The sequence below is a fragment of the Phyllostomus hastatus genome, unplaced genomic scaffold, assembly GCF_019186645.2.
Source record: "Phyllostomus hastatus isolate PE091 unplaced genomic scaffold, TTU_PhHast_1.1 phas_contig_62, whole genome shotgun sequence".
Taxonomy (NCBI): domain Eukaryota; kingdom Metazoa; phylum Chordata; class Mammalia; order Chiroptera; family Phyllostomidae; genus Phyllostomus; species Phyllostomus hastatus.
This window is the reverse complement of record NW_025333921.1, coordinates 2893431-2915658: the sequence shown is the minus strand read 5'-3', so window position 1 is coordinate 2915658 and position 22228 is coordinate 2893431. Positions and strand designations below refer to the sequence as shown.

Below are 22228 nucleotides of genomic sequence, written 5' to 3'. Positions count from 1 at the left end.
AAATAAATAAACATCCATCCAGAAGAAAAGGAAAAAACAAGAATCCAAAAAAAATGAAGAGGACAACTTGAAACATTCCAATATCCGAATTATAGGGGTGTCAGAAGGAGAAAAACAACAGCAAGAAATTGAAAACTTATTTGAACAAATAATGAAGGAAAACGTCCCCAATTTGGCCAAGAAAATAGACTTCCAGGAAGTCCAGGAATCCCAGAGAGTCCCAAAGAAGTTGGACCCAAAGAGGAACACACGAAGGCATCTCATCATTAAGTTACCCAAGATTAAACATAAAGAGAAAATCCTAAAAGAAGCCAGAGGAAAGGAGAGAGTTACCTACAAAGGAGTTCCCATTAGGCTAGCAGCTGATTTCTCAAAAGAAACCTTGCAGGCAAGAAGGGGCTGGAAAGAAGTATTTGAAGTTATGAAAGACAAGGACCTGCATCCAAGGTTACTCTATCCAGCAAAGCTATAATTTAGAATGCAAGGGCAGATAAAGTGCTTCCCAGATATGGTCAAATTAAAGGATTTCATCATCACCAAGCCCTTACATGAAACGTTCAAGGGACTTATCTAAGAAAAACAAGATGAAAACTATGAACGGCAAAATGACAACAAACTCACAACTATCAACAAATGAACCTAAAAGAAAAGAAAAAAAAACTAAGCAAACAACTAGAACAGGAACAGAATCAGAGAAATGGAGATCACATAGAGGGTTATCAGTGGAGAGGAGGAAGGGAGGAACAGGGAAGGGGGAGGTACAGGGAAGCAGCAGCATAATTAATAGGCATAAAATACATGGGGAGAGATAAAAGTGGTTTAGTAAACAGAGGACTCAAAGAACTTATATGTACAACCCATGGACATGGTCAGGGGAATGTTGGAGGGTTGGGGGGCAGGGTGGAGAGGGAATAAAGGGGGAAAATTTGGAAAAACTGTAATAGCATAATAAATAAAAAAGCATAATCATTTTAAAAAGACTCAATTACAACAGGAGAGGACACATAACCCACAGGAAACATTTCTGGAGAACCGATTCAGGTGATCTGGAAGATTATCCCACTGAGCCCAACAAGACACTTATATCACAAAGCCATCATAACAAGTTTGGAAGTTGGAGCAGATCAACTGAATACACAGAGACAATGTCGGGGGCGGGGGAAGAAATATGCCCCTAATGAAAGAACAAGAAAAATTGCAAGAAAAAAAACCTAAGTGAAATGGAAGCAACCAAGATACCAGATGCAGAGTTTAAAACAACGGTTATAAGGATGCCTAAGGACTGTAGAGGAAGCCTGGGTGATCTCAGTGAGAACTTAAAGAGACAGTAAACATTAAAAAGAATATAAAAACCATATAAAAGAACCAGTCATAAATGAAAAATACATATCTGAAATGAAGAATACACTAATAGCAGGTTAGATGAAGCACAGGATCAAGTCAGCAATTTAGAGGACAAGATAACACTAAGTACCCAAGCAGAGTATTAAAAAGAAAAATAAATTTGAATTTTAAAATGTCTAAGGGAGAACTTCTGGCCAAGATGGAGGCATAGGTAAACACTGTGCCTCCTCACACAACCAAAGGAAGGACAACAGCAATTTTAAAACAAAAATCAACCAGAACTGACAGAAAACCAAACAGTATGGAAGTCTGACAACCCAGAAGTTAAAGAAGACACATTCATCCAGACTGGTAGGAGGGGTGGAGTCAGGCAGCAGAGGGCAGAGAGGACTCTTGGCAAGGCAGCGGCTGGCGGACCCAGTGAGGCAGACGATTGTGGAGCAGAGTGTGCAAGGCTGCAGCTGGCTGGCAAGGCAGCAGTGGGCAGATGGCAAGGCGGCAGATTGCAGACTGGGCAGCCCCACATTCGTGTGCAAATAAACCTAGAGAAACAACTGGGGAGCACAGCAGACTCTGCAACGCAGCGCCCCAGCTCCGGCAAATAAAGCTTCAAACCACTGATTAAAAACACCTGTGGGGTTGAGGCAGCAGGAGAAACTCCCAGCCTCACAGAAGAGTTCATTGGAGAGACCCACCCACCCAGGAATCAGCACCAAAAGGGCCCAATTTGTTTGTGGGAAGCAGGGGAAGTGACTGAAAGCCGGCAGAGAGTGAAACAAGCACCATAGTTCCCTCTAGGACCCCTTCCCACACACAGTGTCACAACTCAGAGACGTGGGTTACCCTGCTCTGATGAATACCTAAGGCTCTGCCCCTCACTACATAACAGATGAGTCCAGACCAAAAAAAAAAAGGCCCAAACAAAAGAACAGATCAAAGTTCCAGAAAAAATACAACTAAGCCATGAAGAGATAGCCAACCTATCAGATGCACAGTTCAAAACACTGGTAATCAGGATGCCCACAGAATTGGTTGACTTTGGTCACAAATTAGATGAAAAAAATGAAGGTTACACTAAGTGAAATAAAGGAAAATGTACAGAGCATTAACAGTGATGGGAAGGAAACTGGGACTCAAATCAATAGTGTGCACCAGAAGGAAGAAAGAAACATCCAATCAGAAAAGAATGAAGAAACAAGAATTCAAACAAATGAGGGGAGGCTTAGGAAACTCCAGGACATCTTTAAACATTCCAACATCCAAATTATAGGGGTGCCAGAAGGAGAAGAGGAAGAGCAACAAATTGAAAACTTATTTGAACAAATAATGAAGGAGAAATTCCCCAATCTGGCAAAGGAAATAAGCTTCCAGGAAGTCCAGGAAGCTCAGAGAGTCCCAAAGAAGTTGGAACCAAGAAGGAACACATCAAGGCACATAATTACATTATCCATGATTAAAATTAAGCAGAGAATCCTAGAATCAGCAATAGAAGAGGAGGCAGTTACCTACAAAGGAGTTCCCATAAGGCTATCAGCTGATTTCTCAAAAGAGATCTTGCAGGCAGGAAGGGGCTGGAAAGACGTATTCCAAGTCAGGAAAGGCAAGTACCTACAACCCAGATTGCTCTATCCAGCAAAGCTTTCATTTAGAATGGAAGGGCAGATAAAGTGCTTCTCAGATAAGGTCAAGTTAAAAGAGTTCATCATCACCAAGCCTTTATTATATGAAATGTGAAAAGGATTTATCTAAGAAAAAGAAGATAAAAAATATGAACAGTAAAATGACAGCAAACTCACAATCATTAATAACCATACCTAAAACAAAAACAAAAGAAAACTAAGCAAACAAGTAGAACAGGAACAGAATCACACAAATGAAAATGGAGATCACACGGAGAATTATCAACAGGGGAGGGGGAGTGGGAGAGAGAGGGAAAAGGTACAGAGAATAAGTTACATAGATAGTAGGTAGAAAATAGAAAGGGGGAGGGTAAGGATAGCATAGGAAAGGTAGAAGCCAAAAACTTATACGTAAGACCCGTGGACATGAACTAAAGGGAGGGAATATGCAGGTGGCAGGGGGGTGAAGGGGGGGAAATGGGACAACTATATGCAATAGCACAATCAATAAAATATATTCAAAAAATAAAATTAAAATTAAAAAGATAGCATAAAGTAAAAGAAAAAAATGTCTATGGGACCTCTGGGACAACATCAAGTGTAACAGCTCCTGAATCACAGGGGCACAAGAAGGAAGGGAGTGAGCAAGGGACCAACGACCTATTTGAAGAGATAATAGCTGAAAACTTCCCTAACCTCATGAAGGAAACAGTTACACAAGTTCAGGAAGCACAGAGAGTTCCCAATCAAGAGGAACCCAAAGAGGCCCACACCAAGACATGTCAAAATTAAAATGGCAAAGGTTAAAGACAAAGAGAGAATGTTAAAAGCAGCAAGAGAGGGACAGTTGCCTATAATGGCACTCCCATAAGACTGTCACTGGTTTCTCAAAAGAAACACTTCAGACCACAAGGGACTGGTGTGACATACTCAGTGACAAAAAGCAAGGACCTACAACCAAGACTACCTTACCCAGCAAGATTATCATTTTTTAAAAAATGTAAGGTGAAATTGAAATAAATAAATAAAACTAAAGGAGTTCACTACCAATATTGCAAGCAATGTTAAAGAGTCTGCTTTAAGAAGAATAACAAAGAAAGAAATAGAAAGAGGAAGGAACATAGGTATAAAGAATAAAATACCAATAAATAAGTACCTATCAATAATAACCCTAAAGGTGAATGAATTAAATGCTCCAGCCAAAAGACATAGGGTAACTGGATGGATAAGGAAACGGGGAGCATGCTGTCTTACAACACACCCACCTCAGAACAAAAGATCACACAGGCTGGAAGTAGAGGGGTGGAAACAATATTCCATGCAAATAAAGATGAAGGAAAAGCTGGGGTAGCAATATATCAGACAAAATAAACTTCAAAACAAAGACCATAAGAGACAAAGAAGGTCACTACATGGTACTAAAGAGATCACTCCAACAAGAGGTAATAACTCTCGTAAACATATATGCACCCAACACAGGAGCACCCAAATATATAAAGAAAATCTTGGTGAACATTAAGGGTGTGATCAACAGGAATACAGTTGTAGCAGGGGATTTTAACACCTCACTGTCATCAGTGGGTATATGTTCCAAACAGAAAATCAACATGGCAACAGCAACACTGGATCAGATGGATATCACTGATATTTACAGAACAATTCATCCCAAAGCAGCAGAGTATATATTTGTCTTAAGTGCAGAGAGAACATTCTCAAAGATAGACTATATGTTATGACATAAAATAGGCCTTAATAAATTCAAGAAGACTGAAATCGTATCAGAAAGAATAATTTTTAAAATGATTCCATTTACTATTGCAACAACAAAATAAGCTACTTAAGAATAAATTTCACCAAAGAGGTAAAAGAGCTTACTCAGAAAATTATAAATACTGAAGTAAGAAACTGAGGAATATACAAATAAGTACAAGCATACACCATGTTCATGATTAAGAAAAATTAACATCATTAAAATGTCCATATTACACAAAACAAGCTACATATTCAACAGAATTCCTATGAAAATGGCAATGGCCTATCTTACAGATACAGAATATTCCAAAAATTTATATGGAACCACAAAAGACCTCTAATACCCTCAGAAATTCTAAGAAAGAAGAACAAAGCTAGAGGTCACACTACTTGACATTAAACTATACTACAAGGCCATAGTAATTAAAACATCCTGGTACAGGCACAAGAACAGGCATACAATAAATCAGTGCAACAGAACAGAAAGCACAAAAATAAACTGATGCCATTATAGTCAACTAATATTTGACAAATGAGGCAAGAATATACAACGGGGTAAAGATAGTTTTTCAAGGAAATTGGATACATACATGTAAAAAACAAAAACAAAACTTGCCCACCACTTTACACCATACACAAGAATTAACTCCAAATAAATTAAAGACCTAAATGTTAAATCACAAAACCATAAAAATCCTAGGAAAAACATAGGCAGTAAAATCTCAGACATTTCTCACAGCAATATTTTTGTTGACATATCTCCTCAGGGGGAAACAAAAGAAAAAATAAACAAAATGGAACCACATAAAACTAAAATGTCACCTGAGGACATTTTTTCATTGCTTTAGAGAGAGAGGAAGGGAGAGAGGGTTTAGAGAGAGGAGGGGAAGGGGGAAAGAAAGAGGTAAGAGAAACATCGATGTAAATGGGAGAACATATTTGCCAATCATACACATCTGATAAAGGGTTATATTCCAAAATATATAAAGAACTTACACAACTCAACACAAAGAAAACAAACAACCCAATTAAGGCAAAGGGCCTAAAAGGACATTTCTCCAAGAAGGACATACAAATGGTCAATATATATATGAAAAAATACTCAACATCAATAATCAGCAGAGAAATGCAAATTAAAACCATAATGAGATATCACTTCACATGTGCGAGGATTATCATCATCAATAAATCAACAAACAACCAGTGTTGGGGAGGATGTAAAGAAAATGGAGCCTTCATGCACTGTTGGTGGGAATACAGGCTGGTGTAGCCCCTGTGGAAAGCGTTATGAAGATACCTCAAAAAATTAAAAATGTAACTGCCTTTTGACCCAGCAATCTACTTCTGGGAATATATCCAAAGAAACCAGAAGCACTAATTTGAAAGAATACATACATCCCTATGTTTATTGCAGCATTATTTACAATAGTCAGGATCTCAAACAGCTCAAGTGCCCATCAATAGATGAGTGGATAAAAAAGCTTTGGTATATTTACACAATAGAATACTACTTAGCCATAAAAAGAAGGAAATCGTACTTTGTGCGACAGCGTGGATGGACTTGGATAGTATGCTAAATGAAATAAGCCAGTAAGAGAAAGAGCAATAGTGCACCATATAATTTCACTTAAATGTGGAATCTAATGAACAAAATAAGCAGATGTACAAAACAGAAACAGAGGCATGAATACAGGGAATAGACTCACAGCTACCAGAGGGTAGAGGTGTTGTGGGGGCTGGATGAAAGAAAGCGAAGGGATTGAGGGAAAAAAAGGATATATATATAAAATACAGACACAGCCAACAGTGTGGTGATAGCCAGAGAGAAAGGCAGGTGGTCAGTGGAGGTGGGCAAAGGGGGGATAAAAGAGGGTGGAAAAAGACTGTGCTTTGTGTGATAGGCACACGATGCAGTGTGCAGACGATGTTTCATTGAGTTGTACACTTGAAACTGTATGGTTTTGTGAACCAATGTCACCTTAATAAATTCAATTTTAAAAAAACTAAGAGAATGGTTTTCACTGAAATTTTACAGAATTCTTACAAATTCAATTTCTTAATAATAATATATTGATGTTCTTCTTAGGATATAAAGTGACTTAAAAATGTGAAGGTATAAGAGAAAAAGATGAGTTTTTCATGTAAAACATCTGTTTTCTTATTTCAATACTAAGTAGCCACAAAGACTGAAAGGAAACGTTACCAGTAATGTATTACACATGCTTACAACTAACGTTCATTGAACCCGTTTTTGAAACGACACCTCAATTTCTTTCCCTTTGAACAGAGGATATCCTCCTTCAATGAAAAATTCAAAAATCAAAGAACTTAAACAACATGCCAGTGTTTTGTCTAGCCTCTCTCGCTTATAACACACCAGGTCCACTGTGATATTTTATGTATATATCTAAAGTTGCATTGACCCAGGAGAACGACCCTCCTTCACCTACTTCCATCTGAATGTCGTAGTTCTGGCCGAGGACACTCTGTATGAGGTCTCTGATAGTCCGGTCGGAGGCCAGCTGGGCCTCGGACTGCAGCGAGGCGATGATCTCCTCTATGGACGTCGGGATCACTCTCACCGGCAGCGGGGCCTGCAGTACGGCCTCCAGCCCGTTGCCCGGCTGGGCAGTTTCACCATCTGTTTTGGAAAATGACCTGGACGCGCCCTCAGGCGAGTAGTGGGTGCGAATCCTCACTCTCCGCTGCCGCGTGGCGGCCTCCACCTCGCCCTCTGCACTGGAAATCGAGCTGGTCTTCCGCTTTCCGGCCGTGCTGGCCTCTGCGGGCGCAGCGGGCTCCGGCTTCGGGGCGCGCCCCCGGGCCACGTTGAGGACCCGCTTGGCACTCGAGAGCCTCGGGCTCCTCCGGCCCCAGGAACCCCCGGCCATTCTCCTCCGTGCAGGTGGTGGCATCGGGACCAACGGTTTGGACGTGCCGACGCTGGTGGCGATGGCTGGCAGGTGCTTGAACAGCCGGTGCCGGAGGAACGCGGAGCTCCGCTTGTAGAAGTCCTGGGGGCAAAACACCTGCGGCTTCCCGGGAGCAGCCCCCTCGCTCCGGCCTGGGGGGCGCCTCGTACCTCGGAGCGCCTGCTGCAGTAGGCCTGCTGAGGGTGCTGCGGGGCCTTTAGCCCGAAGGGACCCTGATGGCTGCTGGGGTCCAGCGGAGAAAACTCTCGCCTTCTCCCCAGACCTGGCAGGGCCAGGATCCTGGAGACTGAAGACTGCAACTTCATCGACAGCGGGCTTGGAGGCCAGCTTCTGCTTGAACTGGAGAAAATCCTTTTTGGTTTTCCGGCAAATCTTATCACGCTCTTTAAAGATGTACAATTCTTCCTTGTAGTTCAATCCAAAGTGCTTTGAGATCGTGGACATCTTGATTAATTTTTCCTGTGAAGTAACAATATATTAACAAATGACACAAAAGTTCTGTTGATAAAATTCCAACTCAAAAATAGTTTATCATAGTGGAATGCTCACTGTGCTCCCTGAGACACCAGTGGGTAGTGCGAGTTTGTACATTTTAAAACCAACTACTGAGCTTTTCAGAGGAACCATGAAAACCTTCCAAGTCTTCTGTAAAAATCTTTTTTACAATGGGCACTTCTGAAACCCCTACAGATTTACTTAACATTTCTTTAGACTGTAGTGTCCCACCCCCATGATACACGCAGACCACACAAAACCTCAAGGAATCCTGGCGGGACAGCACTTTCCACTTCCTTTTCCAGCTAGTCCTGGGTGTCTCCATCCCTTACCCAGCCCACCACACCCTATAGCAGCCACAAGATAGGCCGAGTGAATAAAAACTTTTAATTATACTAAGGACATAAAAGAAAGACTCAACCAAACAGAGAGTTAGCCCGAACCAGGTGGCACAGTAGGCTGGAGCGTCATCCATTCACCAAAAGGTTGTGGGTTGGACTCTTGGTCAGGAACCTAGGTTGAGAGTTTGACCACCCTTCAGGGCATGTACAGGACGTGACTGGTTCTTTTCTCTCTCATGTCAATGTTTCTCTCCATCCATCTCTCTCCTTCTAAAGTCAATTTTTTTTAAAAATGTCCTCAGGTGAGGATTTAAAAATAATATAAAGAGACAGTTAATGTTCCTTGGTGAAAAGACCAAATATGTTAATTTTATCAGGTCTTCCCAAAATACTGTTATTAGTTTAATGCCATCCTAATCAAAGTCTAAAAATGATATTTTGAACTTTGAAAAGTAATTCTGAATTCATTTGAAATAATAAACAGGGCAGATCAGCCAAATTTTTGAAAAGGGAAATGAAGAAACACTTGCCTAACAAGATAATAAAACTTACCCAGATACAAGAACTAAAATTGAAACACAACTACTAGAATCAACATATAGACTGAGTAAGCAAAAGAATTAACAATAATATAGCTTATATTATAAGACAGCATTAAATTGGTGATAAAAGCAGTATTAATAAATTGTGCTGAGGCAAATGGTTGACTATAGTATGGGAGCTGGGAAGGGAATGACATTTCATTTTATGCCATGCTTCAAGATACAATGGATTTAAGACTTATATATGAAAAACATTTTCTTATTTTACTTTGTGTTTCTTTGCTTAGCACTTATCCACATTTCTTGGTTCATATTCTTTTTATCAATTCCTAAAAACATTAGTTTTATAATTAAGTATTCACTTGTCATATAGTATGTGAAATAGAAAGAAAACATCCTATTTAGCCTTTAAATATAGTCACATTACTTTTAATCTCCAAAATATCTCTTGCTGGTTCTCAAATCCAAGACCCTCCTGCATGACAGAGCTCTCACGTGGGCATCAGCAGGCTTGCTTTCTCTACACAGTTCCATCACTGACCAAACCTTAGACAATTCAGTTCTATCTGCAACAAGATTTTTTATTAAAAAGTGAAAATAATCTTTTGCCTCTTTTCCAGGCCATAGTATGTGAACATTCCTTAAGGAAGTTTTCTTATTTAAAAAAAATGCTATATAATCCTCCTCATAATGTTTTGGCTGTTACTGTTTGCACAGGTGGCAATATGTCCATACTGACACCATCTGCATTTCTTCCTATAAAAGATTAAAAGGTAGTACCTGGGTCAGAACACAGACCAGAAACACATTAATACCTGATGAGAATTTGACTTGACTCTCCCAAAAGCACTTCCCTTTTGTTTCTTAGTTCCTGCCTTGCATTCCCTTCTCAACTTCTCCCAGGCTTGTGGTTTGCTATTAAAGTTTAACAAGTGTTCATTGTTCAACATTTCTCAGTACATTCTCTCATGTTCTTCATAGGAAGGTTGTTCTTTATATGAAAAAAAATAAACCAATAGGAAGTAGAACTCCTAAGTTTAAGAGGAACTTCTATTCTATTTTCAAAATAGGTGGTATCCCAATGCTAAATGGGCCGGCCCATCCAAGGGTGGTGCTTTACAGCCCCCATCCACCTTCAACACTGTAAAACATGTAAAATCATTTTTAAACGTCCAATCTCACAGGAAAAATAACATGTTCTCTCTTTTTTCCATAATAATTTCTTAAAAAGAAAGAGATTAGGTCTGGTTTGGAGATACTCATGGGGAAATAACGTAGCCATCCCGAAAGGAGAAAGTACCTAAGATATCAAGCCTCCTATTCACAATCCATGCTGATTAAGTTTATGCTACACTTTAACATGGGACAAGGTGTGACCTGAAATCTTTGCAATTCGAGCAGTAATTTAATTCTCCTTTTTTTCCCCCAAAGTATTGGAACACTATGTTTTTTCCTTCCTGCTCTACCAAGAGGTTCTGGCTACCTGAACAGTGAGGTCTTCAGAAAGGCCAAGAGGTAGGTTTCTCTCCTGTCCCATGAGGTCTGGTCAGACATGAGGAGGAAGCTCACTGGACAAAAATTGCTAAAGGTCCAGGGAGGACTACCTGTGTGAACAGTCTAAACTTGGGAACAGGTAGCTCTCTGGTTCTTGCAGGTGTGGCTGTTCCTATTAGAACAGAAGATCCAAAGCTCTATTTTAGACTCTAACTAAGATAGAAACAAACAGAGTAGACTACCAGAGGACTTGGCTGCAAGCTACACTTCACACTTCACACAAGGAAATGATTTCTTCATGTGTTCAGCCTAGTTTGCAGAGTAATACACTGGAAAGGGTTACAAGAGTCATACACTGGGAATGGAGCCAAAGCCTCAGCTGGTTACACAGATTCCTTCACTTGACTCCCTCTACTATATGGTCACAGGCACCGCAGTGGGAAGGGTGGCCCACTAAGGACAAGATCTAGGTTCTCTTGGGTCCATGGCTGAAAATCATCTCAATTCACTTCCTAAACACACCAACATCAACTTCCAATGCACAGCACTAAAGTTCCAAAAGAGACATTAAGCTCAAGACAGTCTATCTCATCTAGTAAAATCATCAGCATTGCAAGAAAAATAAAAATATTCTGAAAATAATATTTGCTTTTGAAATAGCAGTGGTAGAAAGATTTCTTTGTGCTCTGATTATAATTTATGAAGAACTCTAAAAGAAAATATGCAAAGATTTTAATAATTTTGCTAAGAAAATGGGGTAACAGTATTTTCTCTACTTTTTTCACACTTTCTATAATACTGATTTTACCACCTTTGATCCTAACATCAATAATAATAATAGGAAATAACACATATTATGGTGGTTTAAATGATATAGAAAATAGAGGAAAGCTGTTTTCAAGCTCAGAAAATAACTTTTTCTAAACTATTGAGAACCCAAAGAAATTTCAATAAAAGCCCTTTATCATTCTGACCAGAAGAATCAGATAAAAGCTCCCAGACAGCAACCACCACAGAGGAATGAGAGAGATATCCCAGAGGAGAGACAGCCAGAGAGAGTAATTTCCCGTTTCTATGTATAAACACCACACAAGTCTACACTGACCTCTGAACCATGCATATGTGGGACAATCTCAAAGCAATACACCAAGAGCTTAAAGAGCCTAAATGAGCTTCAGCTGAACATAACCTCCAACTGCAGAGAGTAAGATAGAGTTTACAATGACTCTAACCTGGTGAATTGCCTGTTAAATAAGCAAAGAAAAAAATCAACATTCTTCAGAGGAATATAACAGAACCAAGAATCCAGTACAAAACATTCATGGTGTCCAAGACATAACCAAAAAGTACTTGACATAAAAACCCAGGAAAATCTGACCCATTTTCAAGGGCAAAGATAATTAACAGATGCCAGCCCAGGGATGACCCAGATGTTGCAATTTTTAAATGACAACTTTAAGGCCACTATTATAACTATGCTCTGTGAAGTAAAGAAAATATACTAAAGATGACTAAAAAGACAGAAAATCTTAACAGAAAAAGAAATATTATATCCAAAAATAGTATTATTTTCAATAAAAATTTGACTACCAAAATGGAGATGTCAGAGGAGTTAGTGACCTGGACGAGGAATCAACAGAAATTATCAACTATTTAAAAGAGAGAAAGAAAAGCTTTAAAAACAAAAGCCTTGGAGCCCTATAAGACAGTATCACAACTTTTAACAAATGGGTAATCCATGCCCCAAAAGAAGAGGGGAGAATTGAGTGGAAAATATTTAAAGAAATGATGTCTGAAAACATCCCAAATTTGAAGAAATACATACATTTATAGATCCATTACATTCCAAGTAGGATAAAGTCAAAGAAAATCACATATAAACTTCTGGAAATCAAAGACAAAGGCAAAATACTGAAAGCAGAAAGAGAAAAACAACACATTATTTATAGGGGAAACATTCACAATACCCAGGATATAACCAAAATCCATGGACCATGGACTTCCCATCAAACACCACTGGGACCAAAAGACAGTAAACAGGATTTGTAATATGCTAAAAGATAAAAAAACAAATCCCTGTCAACCAGAATTATATATCTAACAAGCATATTCTTTAAAACTAAAGGCAAAATGAAGACACATTTAGATAAAAACAGACTTACCAGCAAATTATAACTATGAGAAATGCTGAACAAAGTTCTTCAAGCTGAAGAGAAATTATACCAGAGGAAAACTGAATCTTCAGAAATGAGTGAAGAAGAGTGGAAATAGCAACTGGTTAAGTTTAAAGTCATCCTTTATCTTATTTTTTTTAATTTTATGAAAAAATACAACTTTTGTGGGGTGTTTGTGTACACAGATGTAATGTGTAACAACAACCAAAAACACTGGATAGGGGTGGGTAGGGAACTATGATTTTAAGTTTCTGTATTTTATGTAAACTAGTTCAGTATTAACTCTAAGCTGTGAAATGATAAGCATATATATTATAATTCCTAGAGAAACATTTTTTGAAAGACTGATAGATTTTTTAAAGATTTTATTTATTTATTTTTAGAGAGGGAAGGGAAGGAGAAAGAGAGAGAGAGAGAGAAACATCAATGTGCGGTTGCTGGGGGCCGTGGCCTGAAACCCAGGCATGTGCCCTGACTGGGAATCGAACCTGCGATGCTTTGGTTGGCAGCCCGTGCTCAATCCACTGAGCTACGCCAGCCAGGGCTTGAGAAACACTTTTTTTATTTTATTGATTGGTTTTAGAAAGAGAGAAGAGGAAGAGGAGGAGGAGCAGAAACGTGGATTTGGTGTTCCACACTTGCACGTATTCACTGGTTGCTTCCTGTGTGTGCCCTGACCACAAAGCAAACCGACAACCTTGATGTATTGGGATGATGCTGTAACCAACTGAGCTACCTGGCCAGAGCCCTAGAGAAACAATTTTTTAAAGTAATACAAAGAGGTGTAACTAACAAGTTGATAGATAATAAAAAGGGATACAAAAATATGAAATATTAGAAGATATTTTAGACTAAATAATAATGAAAATACATCATCAGAATGTGGGGGTACAGCTAAAGCAGTGCTTAGAAGGAAAAGTACAGCTTACATGATTAAATATAAAAGAAAAGTCTAAAATCAACAGCCTACAATTCCACCTTAAGAATCTAGAAAAAGAGAACTAAAGGATGCCCAAACTAAATAGAAAGATGTAATAGTATGAAGATGTAAATCAATCAAAATAGAAAACAGAAAAATAATTGAGAAAATTAACAAAGCCAAGAGCTGGTTCTTTCAAAAATATCAACAAAATATTTAAAACCCCCAGCTAGACTGTTCAAGAGTAAAGGAGAGAGAACAAAATCATTGATTCAGGAATAAAGATTTTCACTACAGATACTAAAGATAGTAAAGAACAATAAGTAAACAATATAATAACTTTATGCAAACAAATTCAACAATTTAGATAAAATGGGCAAATCTCTGAAAATTGAAACATCAAAATTAACACAAATAGCAGCCCTGGCTGGTGAGGCTCAGTGGATTGGGTGCAGACCTGTGAACCAAAGGGTCACCGGTTTGATTCCCAGTCAGGGCACATGCCTGGGATGCTGACCAACCCAAGTAGGAGACATGGGGGAGGCAAACACATACTGATGTTTCTCTCCCTCACTTTCTCCCTCCTATCCCTTCTCTCTAAATAAATAAATAAATATTTTTTAAAAACATGAAAAGCAGATATTCTGAATAGTCCTATGTTAAATAAACTTATTCATTGACAAAATCTTACAACAAAGAAACTTCCAGGCCCAGACAGTTCTCTCACACTCAAGAAAGAAATAACACCAATCTTACACAGATGTTTTCAGAAAATAGAGGAGGAAGGAACTCATTTTCTGAGACTTGCATAACCATAATACCAAAGCCCTCATATTTAAAAATAAAAAAGAAAATACATACCAATACCCCTCATGAACATAGATGCAAAACTCTTTAACAAAATATTAGCATATCAAAACCAAAACTATATTTTTTAAAAAGATAGTATATCCTGATCATACAGAGTTTATCCCAGGGCTAAAAAAAATCACTTAAAGTTGAAGATCAATATAACCTATATTAACAGAATATAAAAGGATAAAAATAATCATTTCAATAGGTAGTGGAAAATCATTTAACAAAATCCAATATCCATTTATAATATAAATAAATAAATAATTCTAGGCAAATTATGAATCATAGGGAACATGACTGGTTCAAGGTACATCCTCAATCTGATTAACAGACTTACAAAAAGGACCTTATAGCTAACATTACATTTTTTTGCTTCCCCTACACTGAAAAACAGGAAAAATGCCTCATCTGTTACCACATGTGTTCAACATTTTACTGGCGGCCCTAAGCCATTACAATATAGTGAGAAAAAGAAATAAAAAGATAAAGGCTGAAAAGGAAAACTCCCTTTTTGCCGATGACATAATTTTTTTGCTTAAAAACTTCAGTGAACCTACAAAACAATTGCTAGTGCTAATAAGGAAATTAGATTAATTTCTAAGTATTTTATTTTGAGGGGGTGTTATTTTCCAATTGTTTGGTGGCAGCATATAAAAATAGTTTAACTTTGTATATTAACTTTGTATTGTACAATCTTGATAAATATGTCCAAAATCTGCACAATGAAAATTACAAAACATTGCTAAGAGAAACTGAAGGGCTACAGAAATTCACAAACCATATTTATAAGTTGGAAGATTCAATAATATTCTTAAAGTGGCAATTTCCCCGAAACACATCTATAGATCCCATGCAGTCCCAGTCCAAATTCCAGCAGGCTTTTTCATAGAAAGCATAAGATGATTGTAAAATGCATACACAGTCAATGGGCTTAAAATAGCTGTGATTTTTTTTTTTAAAGAAAAAGCTAAAGGACTTACACTATCCAATTTCAAAACTTACTGAAAACCTACAGTATCAAGGCAAAGGTCCTGGCAAATCATTATACTGGGTGAAAGCAGCCGCACACACACTAAAGTATATATTGTATGTTCCCATTTATATAAGCTTCTAGAAAATGCTACCTATTCTATGGTACACACAGCAGATCAGCATAGGAAGTAGTAGGGAGGAGCGGGCGAGAGCAGGGCGGATACTGAAGGGAACAGAGGAAGGAAAAGGTTCAGTTACCTTGTTTCCAGTAACTGTTTCAAACTTGTACACGTTTGTCAGAACTCATCAAATTATACAGCTGTACGATACATATCATACGTTTTGCACAGTTCATTAAATATAAACTATATATCTCTGTAAAGTTGTAAGAAAGAAAAACAACTTGGTAAACTTTTGTATTTGCACGTTAAAAATAAGAGAACTGCGGGACTCCCTGACACTCCTTCGATGGGCGTCCGCCAGGGTTTCACTGCGGATCCACGGCCTTCACCGCCAAGCGAGCTTTCCACCAAGCCCAGAGCCCACACCCCCCGCTTCCCGGCTAAGGGTCTTAGGGCCACACTCAGGAAACAGCTCCTATTCCAGGGCACACTGACCTCAGGGCTGAAGGCAGAGGCCACCTAATGACCTTTAAGGTTCGCCTAAAACAACCCGCCACTTTCAAAGGATAGCAGAAAGAGTCAGGGTGTTGGAAGTTAAATTCCCTCCACTGTGACCTTCCACACTCCCAACCCTCCTCCCTCGCCCTGCAAAGGCTGGCTTCTTTCCCACCTCCCCGCGTCAAATCTAGCCCGTCTTCCCTCCCGCCGGGTTTTCCCGCCCCCGTTCCTCCTCGCCACGTGCTCCCCTGCCCCGCCCCCCGCCCCGTTGCAGCCCAGCCCCCGCTGCGGCCCCAACCGCGGCCCCGGCTCCAGCCCCCGCTCCAGCCCCGGCTCCAGCCCCTACAGTGGCTCCAGCCCCAGCTGCAGCCCCAACCCATTTTCCGCGCGAATTTTCCCGAACCCCGGAGCGGATCAAGGAGGCGGAGCCGAGGAGGCCCTAGCTCCGCCCAAATATCGCAGCCACTCCTTCCTGCGGCCTCCCAGGAGCAGCCCCCCCCGCCCCAGTCTGCGTCCTTCTCTCACCCGCCTCCGGGGACGCCTCAGCTGGCGCTCAGGTGGCGGGAAGATCGGCACCGCCGCCGCCCCGCGAGCCTCCAACGGGCCTGTCGGGGGCAGAGCGCCAGGGTGGATTCGCCGGGCTCTCGCGGAAGGATGAGTGCGCTCGGTCGCCCGGCAACGAGCCGCCCTCTCTCCTCCGCCCCCCGCCCTCTGCTCTCTGCCCAGCCGGGCGGATCCTGCTCAGGAGAGCCTGGGACTCCGAGCCCAAACCCGGGCTGAGCGGCCTCACTTCTCCCGGCGGGGTCGTGAGGACCCTGCTCCCAAAGAACCTTCGGGACTGAAGTTCGCTAGATCGGCTGATTTTGCCCAGCTTAACCAACTGCTTTGTTGACACTCTTGTTCCTCCTATATTTAAAAAACGAATAATGCTGGACCACGATATTTAAAACTTTCCTTACAAAAAATATTTATGTCTGCATTATATTTACGGGTGGGGGATTTTTCATGCTTTCCACCTGGAACCCAACTCATCCAGAGAATCTTAAAATCAAAGGCAAGAGATTCAGGAGAGTTCCTATTAAAATACCGGGATTGACCTTATTCAGAGTTTCTGGATGTCTAAGGCAAGAAAGGTTACACTAAGCAATAATTGTCATTAACTATTAAAGCGGAATATACACTCTATGACCCAGCAATTCCACTCCCAAAAGAAATGCATTCACAGGTGCACCAAGAAACATGTACAGCAACATTCATAGCAGTTTAATTCACAACAGCTAAAAACTAATAACCTAAATGTCCATCAAAAGTAAGATGCATAAATTGTGGTATAAGGTGCAATAGTATGCATTAAGGAAATGAATAAACTTGTCCATGCATAACAACATAGAATATCACAAATATGATGCTGAACTATGAAGACAGACACTAGGGAGAAGGTACTATACCATTTCGTTCAAACATGAAGTTTGAAACTCAACTCAGCAAAAGGTTTAGTGCTTGTGGATATGTGCTCAGGCAATATACTACAAATAAACACAAGAAAGTAATAACCGTAAGAGTTAAAATAGTCATCTTGGGAGGGGAGAAAGTGACGGTGAGTAGGGGGCCAGTACAGAAGTCTTGGGGTGCTAGGCTGTTCTAGTTTTTACCCTTGGTAATGGCTGCTTGAGTTTTTTCTTTGTGATAAACCATTATTCTATTTTGTTCACTTTCCCGTATTATATTTCACCAAAGGACAAAAAAAGAAAAAGAAAAGAAAAACCGGTTAGATGAAATAGTGAGATGATAGTTCTTTGCTCAGTGCCTCACACTTAGCAGGCCCTCAAATGTTTATTCTATTACCTCTATTCTCTACCAAACTCTTTCTCTCTCCAAATGCTCAGGCAACTAATAAATGAGATCAGGAACATGAAAGATAAAACCACCTTCTCAAAGGGGTCCCAGATGCCAGAAGTTCAAGATAAAAGAATGGTCTGTACTGCCCCTGGTGCTGGGCCTCAAAGCAGCCCAGCTGTGGAGCTGGGTGTTCCCAGGTGTTCTCTGGCCTCCCTGAGAGAAGCTCCTTCTCTAGAGGCACAAGACCAGGGGGTCACACCTAGCTTTGTCAGTTGGGCAAGTTGCTTCCCTGTCCCTGTTTTTGTAACCTCATTTGTGAAAAAGAGAAAATACTCTTACCTCAAAGGTGTGTTGCTTTGCACCTTGATATAGAGTTCAAAAGTGGTTGAATGCCCACAAGATGAGAAGCATCCTACAGAGGAAAACCTGCCATCCCTGAGGTTCACGGCAACCACATCACATCCCACTCTCCTGTGGGTGCTCCACTAGGGCAGCTCCACTCTAAGAGTGGGAGTAACCCCTTCAGACAATAAATAAGTTACTTTTCTGTGCTAATTAATATAATGTGCAAATAGCCAAAGTGCTTAGGAAGTGACACATCTACTTGGTCTTGGGACCGTCTATAGCACAAAAATAACATGTAGGCCATGTTCCTAAACTGGAAAAATGTAAGCATTAGTGTAACCTTGTAATTTGTCTATCGTATAGCCAGGAAACAACCTAAATGGTAAATAAATGGTGTTTATTAATATTTTGTATAATTAAAAATTGTAACTAGCCTTGACTGGATGGCCCAGTTGGAGCTCAGTATGTAGTGCACCAAAAGGTTGCGGGTTCCATTCTCGGTCAGGGCACATACCTAGGTGGCGGATTCGATGTTTTTCTCTGACACTGATGTTTCTCTCTCTTCCCTACTCCCTCTCTTCCACTCTCTCTAAAAATAAATAAATAAAATCTTTTTAAAAATAAATTCCAAATGAATGAAAGATTTTGCTGTGCTTAAGAGTAGCAGATGTAGAAAGATTTATAAGCATTAATCAATAAATGCAGAAATTATAAATAAAAATATTAACAGGTATTTTTAAAAACATCTATGCATTTAAAAATAAAATTATAATGCAAATGAAAGCCTGGTATAAAACTTACAACATTTATGGCAGGCATAAATTAATATTCTTTGAATAAGAAATAGACAAGCAGTCAGTTTTTAACTGACTAAGAAAGACATGAAAAGGCAGTTCCTAAAGGAAGTATTTATGGCCAATAGAAATATAAAAATATTCGACTTCAGTAGTAATCTCAGAAATGCAAATTAAAACAATGGCATGCAATTTTGCCAATCAAATCACAAGGTCAGTAATAGAATATGTGAATGGGAGTGAAGAAATAGGATCACTATAGAGTTTTGTTGCCATTTTGCTAGATGCCATGTAGTAAAATGTCTCAAAAGCCTTAAACATGTGCATGTCTTTTGTCCTAGAAATTCCACTTTTGTCAACTTTTTCTAATCATAGAGGCATGCAAATTTAACCATAATAATATTGAAGCATTGTTTTAATCATTTGAAGGCAAGAATCTTGTCTTAAATTTAGTATCTTCAGTATCCAGTACAATGCCTGGTCCATGGAGAGTGCTCACTGATGGACAAACCTAAATAATATCAGTGATGTAGCATCCACCAAGACTGCATTATTGCCAGAGCACAGACTCATCATTACAGAGATGTGAAGCCAAAGATGCTCAGGCCTTAGGGATGTACGTGAACATTTCCCATGAGCCCCTGGATCACTGGACCTATTTCAGTGTCCGGTTATGTTAATATAATTCGCCACTAGCAAAAGTCTCAGTCTGTGATTTATAGCAAAGATCAGTTAATCAAAGGTTGAAAAAATAACTTGGACACTATCAATATTTGGTTTTGACATAAATTACTTTACCAGTGAAATCAAATGCAAATTAGCAAATTAAAATGTTGAATAGAAAGCAAATATACTCAGAGTTTGCTCCCCCTGCTAGACCCAAAGGCAGCCTGGCCTGCAGAAAGCAGTCACCACAGAAACTGGGGAGCCTTCACGGCTGCACCCCAATATAGTTATGGGGAAGAAGCAGAGCCTTTTGGTGAGTTACAGTATGAGCATGACACTAGAAAGCATCGAAGACATCGTATGTCACTTCCATGAGTCTTTGTTCCTCTCCTCGTCAGTTAGCTCCTCATAGGAAACAGATGGCATGGTCAAAAAGGTTTAACAGGGTGGTATGGTGGGGGCATAGAGAACTGAGAGAACTATTTACGTGGGTATAGGTTGGGCTAAGGAGAACTACATTCAAGGTCCAGCAACAACAGGAAGGTGTTGCCACCCTTGATCTGAAGGGGTTAGGGTGAAAAGGAGGTGTTAGCAAAGCCTGGAGAGAGCCGAAGCTGGGAGGAGGGACCAACTGACAGAAGCTGTAGGCTCAGAGAGACATTAAAGGACAAAGCTACAGTGATGTGGAGAGAAGGCAGGAGGAACAGGTACAGCTACTCCTCTATTCTTCTGGCCTCCATTCTCACACCATTGTTCCACATTGGCCAAACCCAGCTGGAAGTCCATAGAGATTAGACCCTGGAGCAAAGAACAACAGGGCAGGGGAAGGGGCTCAGAAGCATAACAGAGAATAACCAGCAAAGCCCACTACCCTAAATTGCCTATATTGCTTTAATCCCTAGAAACTAATGCATTGAGACAACTTGCCTGCCTTAAGGGCCTCTCCTGGCATTGCTTACCCCCAGCCTGCTTATACTATTTTCCCCATTGTAACCTAATCAACATATGCCAGACTTCCCTTGGCCCCTAAAATCCAATGTGATTCTAACATTTGAGACTATGGAGTTCAGGAAAGAACCCCTGGGATGTCAGTCTTTGCCCTTCCTAGGGTGCCTCAGAAGTCTGGCCACCTGGCATGGTCTCAGGATTTTTAAGGTAAGAAAAAATAGCAAATAGCAAGCAGTGAGCAGAAAGAAAACTCTGTGAATAAAAGTCTCCATCTGAAAAGAAAAGATACAAATAACACTAACAAGCCTGGTCCAAAACAAGTATATCTGGCTGAGAAGTAAGGGTTTATTTTTCTTGGAGGTAGCGGCTGGTGGTTACAATTTACACTTTCAAAAGGATTTGCTTAGGTGTTCCTCAAGTATGGTAATGCACTAGAGATTCTGCTGAGTTTGAGGTCAGAACCATTCTTTTCTAGAGGTAGACATGTAAGACTGTTGGACGTGTTTTGTAGCCTAAACATTGAGCTTAGAGAACCAATGCCCGGTTTATCCTTAGAAAAACTAACAGCTCTCCCTAAGTAAGCTGTAAAAACAGAAGCTGCATTTAGCCAGAGATTGCCTGCTGCCTGTGACTTCTGCGTGCCGGTCCACTTCCCCAGAAGCACCTCCCCCCCAATACTGATCCATGGAAAACTAATAAGCTTTGAAGATGTGTTGTTTTTCTGTTCTCCAGTGAAGGAAACAGTTTTTTTATCCACCTGGTCTCATTACTAAGTAAAGCAGAATTCAAAAACCTATCAGAGCCTTGTACACAGAAACTTCTTAGCCCATCGAAGTCCTGAAATTTCTGGATCCTTGTTTATTGAGCCCAGAGATTCACCCCAAAAACTCCAGCTCTTCCAAGCCTCCTAATGCAGTTGGAAGCATTAATCAATTCTTGAGTCTTCTCTTCACCTCAGCAAATGGATCTATATCTGGAGAAACCATTTTGTGGGTTCAGATAGCATAGTATTAATTAAGCCTGGGCATCCCACTAAGCCTTTTTCTACGTGCAAGACAATATTTAGGGTCTTTAATATTTGAAGGATCCACCATAAACACAGTATGCTTCTTTTATTCAGATGGACTTATACTCCCAGGAAGAAACTTTTTTTAGGTATAATCTATACTAAATAATTCTAAAAGACAGCAACTAAAGCTCCCTTGAGGTAATGTCTTAGGTTTTGAGGATTTCAGAATGTGACTTAAGTGATACTTCTCCAAATGAGTCCTAAGTGGTTTCTTCTAACTCTGTCCTTCAGAAAGGGGTCTGAAGAAGAAGGGAGAAGTATCTGGGTAAATCAGGAGTCCTTAATTCTCATACCAGTGTTCCCCAAGTTCAGGTGCTGGGGGCGGAATGGCCTCCCAGAAGCCCAGAGCACTTCTTTCACTGCCCCTACAGGGATGCTTCCTGCACCCAGGCCCCAAGTCTTGCCTGACTGAGGTCGCCAGAGCCAGGAAGATGGCACAGGTCCGTCCACCTAGCCTGCCTAGGCCCAGAGGAACATCTTTGGGGCTCTGGGAACACACGTGCTCCT

The 22228-nt window shown here is 40.2% G+C and overlaps 1 protein-coding gene across 1 annotated transcript in view; it reads right to left on the bottom strand.

Moving 5' to 3' along the window:
- The window catches only part of TTC6 (tetratricopeptide repeat domain 6), a 227119-nt gene that overhangs the window by 196400 nt on the left and 8491 nt on the right, over positions 1-22228 (bottom strand). Inside the window, exon 2 of the mRNA XM_045848545.1 lies at positions 7166-8107. Coding sequence (XP_045704501.1) covers positions 7166-8092 — 927 coding nt within the window. The 5' untranslated portion in view covers positions 8093-8107. The remainder of the gene's footprint in view (positions 1-7165; positions 8108-22228) is intronic.